The 14,010-nt window shown below is 53.3% G+C and overlaps 1 protein-coding gene across 1 annotated transcript in view; it reads right to left on the bottom strand.

Moving 5' to 3' along the window:
• Positions 1-962, bottom strand: part of ANKRD33B (ankyrin repeat domain 33B) — a 70,934-nt gene extending 69,972 nt beyond the window's left edge. Inside the window, exon 1 of the mRNA XM_032861873.1 lies at positions 481-962. Coding sequence (XP_032717764.1) covers positions 481-834 — 354 coding nt within the window. The 5' untranslated portion in view covers positions 835-962. The remainder of the gene's footprint in view (positions 1-480) is intronic.
• Positions 963-14,010: the final 13,048 nt, after the last annotated feature.

The following is a 14,010-nucleotide window of genomic DNA, read 5'->3' as shown; positions in this document are numbered from 1 at the left end:
GGGGGGGGGGGGGGGGGGGGGGGGGGGGGGGGGGGGGGCGGTGAAGGCAACTGGGGTTCCGGTTAGGACGTCGTCCCGGCGGGCAAGGAAGATAACGGTCGGAGGGGGCCCAGCTGTTAGAGACCCGAGGGGTTTCCAACCCGGATCCCAGCGGGCCCCCGGGGGTGGGGGCGGGGGGAATTCAAGGACAGGAGGACTCCGGGGGCGGGAACCGAGAGGGAGGCGGTGAAGACTCGAGACCAGCGGCGTCTCCCGCGGCGCTGTGACCTCGGGCCACGCTCCGCACCACCCACCCCGCCACTGGCCAGACCGCGACCCCGGCCCGGGAGACGCAGGGCCGCCCAGGGCTCCGCACGCGCTGCACGCCCAGCCGGCGACGAAGACGCGCGCTGGGCAGCGGCACAGTCACCGCGGGACCGGGCAGAGCCGGGACCAGGGCGACGCGGAACGGGGGGGAGTGCGGCGGGGACGCCGACTTACCCGGCCGTTGCGGTCGGTCTCCTGCACCTCCTCGGCGCTCGGCCCCCGCCGCACCAGCGCCCTCAGCAGCCCCACGTCGTTGGCGCAGGCGGCGCGCAGGAGGGTCGCCTCCTCCGGGACGCCCTCTGGGACGCTCTCCGCATTCGCGGTGCCGTATTCCTCCTCGCCTCCGACAGGGTAGAAGGAGTCATCCGAGGCGATGCTGCGGGTGTCGGGCAGACACGAGAAGTCCTCGTACTCCTCGTAGTCGGCAGGGTCCTCCCCGGCCTGAGCGTCCCGGGGTGGGGACGGCGTCTGCGGGGACACGCGGCGCGCCCCGCCGCCCTCCGGCCCGGGCCCGGCCAGCAACACCATGCTGGCGGCCGGGGCGCGGGCCGGGAGACTGGGGCGCGGGGCGTGCGCCGGGGTCACCGCCCCTCGTCCCCTGCGGCCGCAGACCAGCGGGGCTCCGCGCGCTCCAGCCCGGCGGAAACGAGCGCCGAGCGGCTGCGCTCGAAGACTAAAGTCACTGGAGGCTGGAGAAAGCCCCCTCGGGGGTGGGAGGAGCCGCTGGGGCTTTCCGGGCGCGGCGGGCGGGCGCGGGCGGGGACCGGGCGGGGAGGAGGGCGGGGCCGCCGCACTGGAGGAGGCGCGCGCGCCCCGGGTTCCCCCGCCCGGAGCCCGACAAAAGTTCCGAGCCGAGTCCTCGGCGCCGCGGGGCCCGCGCACCCGGCCGCCCTGCCCCGGAGCGGAGCGGTGCCCGCGCCGAGAACTAGAAGCAGTAACCGGAGAACCCGGGCGCCAGTGTCTCCGGCGGCGAGCGGCCCCGCCCTCCCCTTCGGCGGCCCCGGGGATGAGGGCGAGGGTGGGGGTCGGGGGACGCCGCGAGCTGAGCCTGCTGCTCCCCGCGTGGGGAGCCGCCAAACCCCCGGGCCCGGCACGCCCCGGCGTCAGGCCTCCCGGCCGCGACTGCCAGAATTTCTCGGCACCCGAGCCGCCGAGCTCGTTTTTCCACCTCCCCGGGATACTGGGCTCCGACGCCAACTCCACTCCGAGCTTAAGACCGAGGAGTCGCGGGGAGCAGGGGGCAGGCACGGAGGTCAACTGGGTGCCGAGGAGGCGGAGTCCACCGAGGGGCCCGGGGCTCCGCCGAGGGCCGTGACCCTCTGAACTGGGAGCTTCCGGAGGGGACGGTCCTCAGGGTCCCCCGATCCCGCGGAGCTCGGGCCAACTGTGGCTCGCAGGTTGCTCCTGAGAGAGCCCCCAAGGTGGTGTCTCGAGGGGCTCAGGTGGGGACGTTGGGTGAAAATGGAAGGCTCCAGGCCAGAGCCTGAGGGGAGCCCTCCTCCCCCACTCCTAGCCAATGTCACGGTGCGGGCATCTGCGGAGTCAAGACAGAGAACCGCGTGAGGCCGCGACCGGGCTTTGACTCGGGGCCGGCTGCCAAACGCCGAGCCGGGCCGCGGGAGACTGCCGCGGTCCAGTCCCAGCGCCCCGCCGCCGGGGCCTGGCCTCTCCCGGCTTGTCCCGCTGTTGGGGGTGACTTGCCGCGGGGACCCGCTGACCGCGCGGAAGAGAGCGTGCGACGGGCCACATCCCCGTGGCAATGGCTGCGCGTGGAGGATGCGGATACCTCGCGGGTCACAGCCACCCCTCTCTCTGCCCCTCTCCCTCCTGACCCTTTCCACCGCTGGTGACAGCGTGCCCACCATGGGCCAGCCGGCGCAAGGCTCCCGGGGCCCAAGGGTGGACGCAACCGGACAGAGGAAGCCATCGGGGGCTAGCTTGAGGATCCCTGGCCTGGGAGGGCAAGCTGCGGGTCTCAGTGGGGAACACGGTCAAAACTAAGGAATAACACGGAGGACATTGGGAGAAGAGAGTTGGAGGAAATCGGAGGAGGAGAGAACCATGAGAGACTGCGGACTCAGAAACAAACTGAGGGTTTTGTGGGGGTAGAGGGTTGGGTGAGCCGGGTGGTGGGTATTAAGGAGGGTGCGGATTGCATGGAGCACTGGGTGGGGTGCATAAACAATGTATCTTGGAACACTGAAAAAATAAGGTTCAAAGAGGGGCGCCTGGGTCGCTCAGTGGTTGGGTCTCTGCCTTTGGCTTGGGTCTTGATCCCCGGTGCGGGGATGAGACCCCCATCTGGCTCCCTGCTCAGCGGGAGGCCGGCTTCTCCCTCTCCCACTCCCACTCCCCCTGCTTGTGTTCCCTCTCTCATTGTCTCTGTCAAATAAATAAATAAAATCCTTAAAAGTAAAATAAAATAAAGTTCAAAGAAAAAAACTACTCTGGCAGGTGGCGGGGGGCTGGGGAACAGGGTTGACCTGTGAGGCCTTGTAAGCCCCTGGTGTTACGCTGCACTGGGGGAGACCCTCCGCGGCGGTGACCCCAGCTGGTGTGCTCCCTTCGCCGGCCCATCTAGAATTTAGCGGGGTCAGAACCCGGCTTCCGAGGGGATCAGGAGGGTGGGAAGCAGGAGGGCCGCGATTTCCAGTAAAGTCACAACCATGCACTGAGCGAGCGGTGACCACGGGCGCACTGGCTTCCTTCTGTACTGGGGCTTTCTTTCTGAAGCCCAAAATACCCAAATCAAGATCTGCCTCTTTTTCGGTAGCCGGCCAAATTTACATAAATTCCCACTGGGAATTTCCACCTTTCAAGGTTGACGGTGGTTTTAGCCTTTTCCAAAGGCCTGTTGCTTGAGGTCGGGGGATTTACAAGTTCAAGTGCTCCCCCGGAGGGCTGGGCTGGGTTTGCCACCCTCTCCTCCCAACCACGTACTGAGCGGGTCTGCGCGGGGTAGTAATTAAAGATCCCTAGCGGGGAGGGGCTGGTCTTTGCGGGGCTCCAGCCCTAGACCCAAGCAACACGCACCTTCTTCTGGAGTCCAGCTGCCCCGTGGTCCTCATTACTCAATCACGAAGCACCCGAACGCAGGCCCTATCTTCCAAGTTCACCACTTCCTCCTTGTCTTTCTTAGAAATTTGGATCCAAATAGCACTGGAATGGGGTTTCCCCTCCAAAGAGAAATTTCTGGAGCCCTTTGCTCCAGATAAGGACTAGCTGATCATTTGTGAGTGACCAGCCCCCAAGCCCGAGCAGTTCATTTTCCCCTTTTATCACAAAGACAATAGGTTCTCAGTGTTGCTAAAAGAACACAAAATGAGGCACATGTATGTTTAACAAGGTCAACACTTATGTGTACAAAATCTGCAGAGAAAGGCCAAAGTAGCTTACCAAAACTGCCGACACACTCAGGATAACTTTAAATCTCAAGAAATTGCATTGTCTCGAAGACATCAGTTTCAATGAACTTTTTTTTTTTTAAGATTTTATTGGTTTATTTGACAAAGAGAGAGAGATCACAAGTAGGCAGAGAGGCAGGCAGAGACAGAGAGGGGGAAGCAGGCTCCCTACTGAGCAGAGAGCCCCATGCGTGGCTCAATCCCAGGACCCTGGGATCGTGACCTGAGCTGAAGGCAGAGGCTTAACCCACTGAGCCACCCAGGCGCCCTCAATGAACTATTTTAATTTATGAGGGTTTTATCATTTATTTAAGTTTTATGTATATTGCAATTATACAATTTGCCAATTTAGTTGGATAATTTGTCTTTGGACCATTAAAAAAAAATACACTTCAGTTCTATTTCTGGAACAGGCCACCTAACCGTAACACAACAGGAAAGTCTTTCAAAATTACAGTGTGTTTAGAACTGAATGCACCTGTAGGAACATCGCACCCCCACCTTCATTTGGAAGGCGGAGGATGGAGGATGGAGTAAATCCAAGTCGGCTCCAGGGTTCATAACCAGGGCTGGAGGGAGGATGCAATGAGGGCGTGGTTTTAAACCGCTGCAGCCCATCTAGAATTTAGCACACAATAAGTATCAACTTACCCTTTATTTAAAAACTGTTCTGAAGGACTGGTTCTGCAAATATGTTGCAGTTTGCAGAGAGAATTAGCCCATGTGAGGTGAATGAGAAATGCTTTTTATTTTTTCCATAGGAAAGGCAGTGTGACTTGGGTTGAAGAGCGGATTGGGGTATCAGACCCGGCTTCTTCTAATGATTCTACCACTGTTAAATCGCAACCCGGTGGCTCTGAATTTTATTTATTTGACAGAGAGAGATTCAGCGAGAGAGGCAACACGAGCAGGGGGAGTGGGAGAGGGAGAAACAGGCTTCTCGCCGAATGTAGGGCTTGAACCCAGGATCCTGGGATCCTGACCTGAGCTGAAGGCAGATGCTTAACGACCAAGCCACCCCAGAGCCCCAAATCGCTCTAGATTTTGAATGTCTGTTACTAAGGGTATAGTCAGGTATACTGTGGGTATATAACCTTAATTCAGAAAATAAAATAAAAACATGCCCAAAAAAGCCAAATGGGAGAAAAACAAAACAATTGTGCTGCCTGTTACAAACAATTCACACCAGAATCTAGTGAATTTGCTTACAAATCAAGAAGAAAAAGCAGCACCTTAACCGATTTTGTTACCCTGGGTGGATAGCAATAAAACTCATTAAGGTGAAAATGGCTGTTTGCTAGCCTTTTAGAAGACTGCATCACAGCCTGGCCTGGGGCTTGCTTTCTTGGGGTCGGGACTGAGTGATGGGCTCCGTCAAAAGTAAATTAAGCAGGACCCTGGGTGGCTCAGTGGGTTGAGCCTCTGCCTTCAGCTCAGGTCATGATCTCAGGGTCCTGGTATGGAGCCCCCCATAAGGCTCTCTGCTCAGCAGGGAGCCTGCCTACCCCCCTCTCTCTGCCTGACTCTCTGCCTACTCGTGATCTCTGTCTGTCAAATAAAATCTTTAAACAAAAAAAAAAAAGGAAATTAAGGTCAGCCCCTGTGGTTGGTGTCAAAGGAAGAAAATGGGGTATCGGGATGGGTTTGGGGTCCCTTGGCTAGGCTTCACAAAGGCTGAGAAGCTCCACTGTCTGGCTCCCACTTCCCCCCCAAAATTCAACTCCAAGGCCAGGGTCTGCCTTTGATGTTCACAGGGAACTCCTGCACCCCCACTACCTGGGAGAGAAGCAGAAGCCAGTGGAAATGGGACACCTTTCAGTCTCTCGTTTTTGAAAAAAACAGTTTCAGCAAACCAAAATTATTTGATGTGGAGTTTTTGCAAACTTCCCTGGGTTGATTACAATGCGTGGAAGCAGCCTACAGTATCCCGAAGTCAGTCCGTCTATAGAATGACGAGACCAGCTTACCCTTCTGATCTGCTTAGAAATATAAAGAAAAGTCTCTGTGTTTATTTCTGGATCTCCTTATTAAAGAGATTAGCGGCTGTCCGGCCCTCACACAGGATCCCCGGTCCCGAGAGCTGAGCGGATCTAACCATTTTACAACTTCCTTTGCTATCTTTAGGGAGCATTTCTGCCTTTGTGGTTAAATATTTGGAGGAAGTATATGGCATGTGTGTACCTATTGCCAATTCTCCCTTTTTCTTGCTCTTGGCGGGAATTAGCAATAACAGGGTACAGTTAAGGAAGGCCTGTTTACTCAAGGACAAGAGGCCTTGCGTCCTCATCTGAATAACGTTGGTTATTTTTCAAGATTGAGGTTAAGATTCTGAAGGTCAATTCGGAGAGTCCAATGCGATGTCAAAAGTTGTTTGTTAAACAACTTACACAACGGAAGGCTTCTCCATGCCCCCCACCCCCATCTCCTACCCTGTGTAAAGGGCAAGGGCTACCCCTCCCAGGACAGCCCCATGGCTCGCGCCTTCTTACTAGCTCTCAGGACCCTGTGTTCCAGTGATTTCTGTACAACTGTCTTCCTTCTCATAACCCGAGCAATGCACCACCCTAGCGGGGAAGACTTAGTAGGACCCTGGGGGATGTCCGGGTTCTGGACCAGCTTCTGACCTTCCAAGGTTACCTGTAAAGTCAGATTTGTATCTGCTGGTGCGTGACTACCGTGCTCAGGCTGCCCAGGGACACCAACCAAGGAGGCTTGAGGCCCAGGGCTGGTGGTGCTGCTTCTAGAGGCCCATCCTGAGAAACCAAACAGAGAGGCATCACACGAGGCTCTGGGCCTGGACCCCCATGTGCTTGGCACAGGTCTCTGAGCGGTGCCTTCCTGCCACTCTCCCTCACTGAGGATAAATGCAAACACTAAACCAGATTTTTAAAATTACCGTTGGTGAATCATGCATTTTGGTTTGCACCTATCACTTGGCCTAATCTCGTTCGGGTGGGTTTCGGGTCAAAGTGTACCCGTGGGGACAAAGCTAAGGGCGGAGAGAGTTTGGGCTGGGCTGCAGTGCATGCTGGGAGACTCGTGGGGCAAATACAGAAAAAATGAAACAAAAAATGTCAGTCCCCTGCGGTGCTCCTTGATTGGGGCTGCCGCAACGGAACATCACAGAGTGGGGGGCTTACACCATTCTGGGGGCTGGAAAGTGGAAGACCAAGGTGCCCGGAGGGTTACTTTCTTTGGGGTCCTATGAGAAAGGATCCGTTTCACGGCTGTCCCCAACTTCTGGTGATCTGCCAGCAATCTTCGGAGTTTCTGGGTCTCTGACAAACCGTCTCCAAACGCACCTTCACGGGCGGTGTTCTCTGTGTCTGGGTCTCTGTGCCCACTTCCCCGGGATTTTGAGAACAGCAGTCAGGGACGCCTGAGGGGCTCCCTCGGTTAGTGTCCAACTTGGTTTCCGCTCAGGTCATGATCTCATGGGTCATGGGATGGAGCCCCACCTGCTCAGCAGGGGGTCTGCTTGAAGACTCTCCCCCCCTCCCCGGTCCTTCTTTCTCTGAAATAAAAAAATAAATATAAAAAAAAAAAACAGTCATATTAATGCAAGAAATACATAGTATGTGAAATACCATTAAGTGCCAAGAGAGAACGAAAGCAGGGAGAGAAAATGGGAGGGTCCAGGGGTTACAACTGCAGATGAGCTAGGGAAGCTCCCACTAAGGAGGGGCCTTTTGAATTAAGACCTGAAGGAAGTTGTGGTGGGAGCGAAGCTGGTCATGGGGTCCTGATCTGTCCCTGCCTCCCAGTCTCATGCCCACAACGGCCTTCCCAAATCTTCCCTTTTGCCCCCCAGGCCAACCGACCACCCTCCCCAAAGCCCTCACCTCCTGCTCCACAGAGAAGATGAAACCAGCCTCCTGGGGGAGGGCCCTTGACTGATGGCTGAGACTCATCTGCCTCTGACCTTTGTCACGGTTCAGTCTCCAGTGGAAGAGGCACCTTTCCCGACAGCCAGACCCAGAGCCCTCCTCCCTGGGGACTCTTGACAGCCCCTCTCTCCACTTTCTGTCATCTGCTGCAACCTCTCCCCGGCCTCTCCCAGGGGTCGTGCAGGGGCTTCTTTTCCATTAAACTCCTTTCTATTGCACTTCTTTTCTATTAAACTCTCAGGGCCCTGTGTTCCAGTGATTTCTGCACAACTGTCTTCCTTCTCATGGGCCATGTCTGCTCTGAACAGACAACCATTTCCAGCTCTGACCCAAATTCAGCGCCCCTCAAGGCCGGCTGTCTGCCTGAACGCTGACAACCCAGAGGGGACCCAGTCCAGGTCGCCTGCATTCACTCTGCAGCTCCCCAGGGCAGAGCCAGGAAGTGGGGATCCCCCTTACTCCCTGGCTCCAGGGCCTAGCCCTGTGGCTCCAGAAGGGGAAGGCAGCGGGCGTTCTGCCCATGGGACTGCTGAGGGGCAAGTCTGGCTGAAGGACCATGAGCTAAAGTTCGAAGTTCAAGAACAGAGACCATTCTGGCCCCGTGGCATCCCCCGGCAGCAGGGGCCCAGACTCTTCTCCTGAAGCATGCTTTGGTGAAGCCCTGCAGGAGACAGCTGAGCAATCCCACCTTTGCCATGACCCTAAATCTAAAGGCACCTGACCGCCCTGCCCGACCTGCAGTGCCCTACAGGGCAGAGTTTGTAGGAACGAGATCGGCTCCTTTGCGCCGTGGAGAGCGGCGGCGCCCGCACTTACTACTTTTCACCGGTGGGTCTTTCTACACTTGAGCGCCAGCCTCCGGATCCGCGGCTGGAAGGGTGTGGGTGCTCTCCACAACCCCCAGAACACTTCGGTGTTTTAGTCTTGGACCCAAAATAGCCCCAGTTTACGATGATAACAGCCCAAAGTTCTATTCTTCGCTCTCCTGATCTGGAGTTACTCAGTCATCTAGTCTAGGGAGCGGAGCAGAAGCACAATCAGCGGCTCAATCTGCACATTTTATCATAGATTTTCCACGGAGTCTTCCCCCCCCCCCCCGCGTGACTCATGCCCACATTCGCTGCAATGGCAGCTGGTTCCTGCGTTCCCCTCACCCACGGGCTGCAAGGAGATTACAGGAATAGGCTCCCCTTTGAGAAGAGACCTGCTTCTGGTGTCTTGTTTATGAGCCCAGACCTCCTGTCCTGTGTCATTCTCATTGACCGTATTTCTTATTTAAGCACTGATTTAATGGGAGGGACCGAGAAAGCGCTCCAGCTGGTCCTGGTCGGAAAAGTGGCAGATCGCATTGAGGAGGACCCCGCAGAGAGCAGGCCCCGTCACATCCTTGAATCTAGGGAGCTGTGGCGAGAGACTGCTTCTGGTGAAGGTGGCAGCTGGACCAGAGTCTGGATCTGACACAAAAGGAGACGCATGCTCTTGGGACAGGGGCTCCTTCGGCTGACTGTGTTGGCTGTGGAATGAATGGGTCGTGGTAAGCCTCGTTCAAGCCTAACAAAGCGTGCGTGTCAGGTGAGAGGCACGGTAAGGTGACCCGCATCATTGTTGTCTTGTCCTAGATGGCCGAGGGGCTCCGGTGGTCCCCATTCTTCCTGGCAGGACCACATCCCCCACCATGCACCACAGAGGATATGGCATGACAACTGTTTTCACGTCACCTAATTCTCTCTCTGTTGCATCGTTTGTCCCCACTCACCATGCCAGTCGCCACTCCTTGAGCCCCACATTCCCAGGTCCTTCTCTAGGGGGTCAGGGGAACAGCCCCATTTCTGAACTATGTCAGTCTATGTTTCTAAAATGTTTTCCCTAAGTTCCCAAAACATCTCATACTAAACTGTTTCTTTTTTCCCCAAACCAGCACTCTTAGGGCTCTTTGCTTTAGCGTCCCCTACTCTAGACTACCCTGCTAAAAGAGAAGGGTCCTAAAAATGTGGGTGTGGTCACCACACTGGGAGGGGCTTAGAGCCATTCACCAATGTTTGTGCTCATTCTTGGTTTCCGCTAACTAGACACTTCCCACTTTCTACTCCCCACCCCCACCCAGACCACCTGGTCCTAGCAGACAACCTGACTCTGCAGTGTCAGGGTCCTTAAGGCCCTTCCCCCTGTGACCATCCTCCCCTAGCAATCCCATCTCCCTGGCTTTGCCCACAGCAAGGGCTCCTGAGTCCCAAGCCCAAAGCAAAATCTCCACCATAGTGCCCCCTGGATCACGCCACTGGAGGTCCCTCAGGCATCCTGGGACATTTCCTGGGCCAGACTGAACTCGCACTCTTCTCCCACAAACTGGGTCCTCCTCTGCTCTCCTTAAATTGAATGACATCACCACCTCCCCAGGAACCCACGCCAGGGACTGTATCCTTCTGCTCACCATACCCCCCCCCCAGATCTCCCAGCACTGCTACTCTTCTCTGTTCCCCATCCAGTTCCACTGCCACATCCGGTCTCTCCTCAGGATGCCAGTCTGGTTTTGCCTCCATAACCCCAGCCTGACACCAACCATGGCACATGGCGGCATAGGACGCAATGGTTACGCTTAAAGTTGACACGTCTGGTTCGAAATCCCGGTTAGCACCAACCTTGTGACTCAGTCATTGGCTCTTGGGTATGCACCCAGCACAAAGGCATGCAATGGGACACCATAACCCCATGAAAACAGGTGAATTAGGCTATGCTCGCTCAGCAACAGGAATAAATGTCACCCCCATAATGTTGGCCAAAAGAAGCCAAACCACAAGAACACATGTTGTATGATTCCATTTATACAAACTCAAACATCAGGCAAAACTAATATTTAAACACAAAATGGTATCACTTAAGCCAAGTTCACCAAATCTGGACTAATACTATTTGCAGTTTCAACTCCCCCTGGAAATGTAGTCTGACCAGGTCCATCAGGAATTGTCTGATAAGCCTTCTCTGTCCCCAAACCCCAACACTGCCCCAAGGCCGATGAGGTAATCTGCATAATAAGCCCCTCCCCCTCCCCCCCATGCAGTGATCTCACCTGAACTCGTCCTTTCTTTCCTTTTGCTAATAACTTTCTATAAAAAGCTTCCATTTTGTGGGACTCCTTGCAGCTCTCCCCGACTTGCTAGACGGAATGCCACCGGGCTCATGAATCATTTAATAAAACCAAGTAGATCTTCACCTTTACTTGGTTGACTTTCATTTTTTTGAACACCGAGCTCTTTTGCTGGAAATCTGAATAATGTTTACCTCTGGGGAGGAGGTGGGACAGTGACTGAGGAAGGCGTCAAGGAGGTGTGTGGGACACTTGAGATCTCAGGCCCTATTTGCTGTCCCAAGAGATGGCTCACAGATGGGTTCGCTGTGAGATCTACAGCCTTATGTCGATCTACACCCTTACAATTTTTCCCAACATACACCACACTTTAATAAATTTCTTAAAAACTCTAGCTTAGGCAAGTTGTTTAACCTCTCCAGGACTACCTATCCTCTCGAGAGATAATAACACCTGCCTTACAAGGTTGAGGAAAACGTTACCTGGAAGAGGGTTAACGTGGAAATTAACTGAATAAGCACTCGATTAATATTAGCAGTTCTTGCGCATTAACCCTTCCTGAAGGGAAAGATAAATCAAGAGCCCAGCTCTCTCCCACCACAAAAATTATTTTAATCCCTGTAGCTAGAGGCTACCCTCTGGAGGAGATCCTCCCCCTCACCCCATAACCTTCCACTGAGAATGGAATTCCAATCTCCACCCTACCCAATGGGGCAAGGAGGGGCCTCCTCTGGCTCCAGATCCCCTCAGGTCTGGAATTTGGAACTGTTTCTAGCCTTACTCATGTTTTAAACATTTCTTCTTGGCTCAGGAGCTTAACCATTATTAACATCACTGTTGACCCCAAATTCCCCAAGGCCAGATCACGACTGGAATGCCTCAGACCTACTGCTGCGTGTTATTTAACCCAAAGAATGACCTTGGCAATGAAGCATGTGTCCAGTAGCTCCCAATCCCCAGCTAGCCCACCAGAATACACACTATTCTTCAAGATCAGCCTGCTCTGGTGACATTATTAACAGAATTCCCAGGCAAAGAAAGACCTGAGTTTTCCTCAACTAGCAGAAGAGTGTCTCAGCCAATGTTTAACCTCTTTGTGCTCCAGTTTCTCAGTCTATCAAGATGGGAATAGTAATAGTGCGTTCTTCACAGTTTCGTTAATGAGGATTAAATGAGCTAATTTATGTAAAATGCTTAAAACAGAAGCTGGCACATAATAAGCATTACATAAGCGTTAGGATTGGCATTCCCATTGTTCTTTAGAACACAAGCACATCGTTTCTTCGGTGTAACTGTGAAGGGTGAGCCCAGTCTTCCTCTGCCTGAACCAGCCTCCAGTTATACATGATTCCAGACAAAAAAAAAACCTCGGAGAAGCAGGATAGAGCTTGGGGAGAGTACCAGCCACCTGAGACCCAGGTCCAATTCTGGAAGATTAGCGAGTGAAGCAGTGAAAAGGGTTAGCAGGATATCATCATCACACTCTCCAAGCCCCTAGTGCCGAGGCATTGGTGGACCCATCTGGGGCCATCTCCAGGAAGACCATGGCCATTGCCCAGGTTTCCAGCAGCTGTGGCCACCATGTCCCCTTCCTTGACACACAGTAGCCCTTCTACACCTCAGGACCTTCTCCAGCAATGAAATACCATCACCTCCAATCTGCCTGCCTTCTCTCCTTGTGGCCTGGGACAGGAACACGGGAGTGACAAGCATGGGCAAGCTTCCAGGAATTTACAGACTCCTGCAACCACAGGCCTGATCTAGAGTTGCCAGGTCCCTGCCACCATGATATGTGGACACCCCATTGGCCTTTTACCCTCGGCTTTCAGAGGGACAACTCGGTCTCCTGGAACCTTCCTCTACTCCCTGCCGATATCTTCTTGGGGCAGGTCTAATGATTCCTGCTGGAGGGTCTCCTCCTCAGTCCTGAAGGCAGAAGAGCCATAAACCATGGGTATTCCCTGGTCTTGGTGAGTATTTACAGCTTTGAAACCTTCCAAACCTGAAATCCAGTTATCCGACTTCAATTCTATTGAGTGATTGCCACAAAACTTTGAAAATCTAACTTTAAATGGCTCAGAACCAGTTTCTTCCGTCACAACCAGTTTTTAGTAAGTACAGCTTTGCTTCTGGCTGTCCTTGGAGGTTGACACATACTTCCTCACCAACCTGAGGGATTCCACCAGACCCGTTCTGTAACTAAATGAGATAGTACTATGCATGCTATCTTTTTTACTCCTCTTTCTACTTGAGAATATGATGTAGATATCTCAACATGATATTATGGGTTGAACTCTATCCCCCAAAGAGATAATGTTGCAGTCCTAACTCCCAGTGCCTCAGAATGTGACTTTATTTGGAAGCAGGATCATTGCAGATATAATTAGTTGTTATAGTTCTTTCTTTTTTTTTCCAGATATTATTTTTAAGTAATCTCTACACCCAACGTGGGGCTTGATCTCACAACCTAGAGATCAAGAGTCGCATGCTCTTCCAACCAAGCCAACCGGGCACCCCAGATTGGTTAAATTAAGATGAGGTCATCCCGGAGTAGGTTGAACCTTCATCCAATAGGACTTCCTTTTAAGAAGAGAAGGGACACACACAAGGAGAAGGCCATGCAAAGACAGAGGTGGGATGTCTAGAAACCACCAGAAGCTGGAAGAGGTGAGGAAGGATCCTCTCCAGGTTTCAGAGATAGCATGTCTCCCCTGACACCTTGATTTCAGACTTCTGGTCTCCAGAAGTGGGAGGCAATAAATTTTTGTTCTTTTAAGTTGCCTGGTTTGTGGTACTTTGTTATAACAGCACGGCAAATGGCACACATGCTAACGAATACTAATCTACAAATTTATTTTTCTTAAGATTTATTTATTTACTTGAGAGAGAAAGAGAGCACATTCTGGGTGGGGGCCAAAGGGAAGGACAGAGGGAGAGCGAGAGAAAGAATCTCAAGCACACTAGGCATTAAGGGCAGAGCCCAAACAGGGCTCGATCCCAGGACCCAGAGATCATGACTTGAGCCGAAACTGAGAGTCAGGCGCTCAGCTGACTGAGCCACCCAGGCATCCCTAACCCACGAATTTCTTAGTGGTTGTATAGCATTGAATTACACAGTCACACCGTAATTTACTTAAACAATCCAAAGTTGATGAGCCCTTAATTTATTTCCAGTGGGAAAGTGCAAACCATGCCCTTGTATAAATCTATCTTTAAATTCTTAAAGTTATGACTAAAAATGGAATTATTTATATACTTTTCAACACTTTTGGAAAATTTAAACTAAAGCACCTAACAAAGAAGGGAATAGAAAAATTTATAAATAGAA

Source organism: Lontra canadensis, unplaced genomic scaffold, assembly GCF_010015895.1.
Source record: "Lontra canadensis isolate GAN:19392208 unplaced genomic scaffold, GSC_riverotter_1.0 scaffold22, whole genome shotgun sequence".
Taxonomy (NCBI): Eukaryota; Metazoa; Chordata; class Mammalia; order Carnivora; family Mustelidae; genus Lontra; species Lontra canadensis.
The sequence above is the reverse complement of the archived record's forward strand: the minus strand, read 5'-3'. Positions and strand labels throughout refer to the sequence as shown.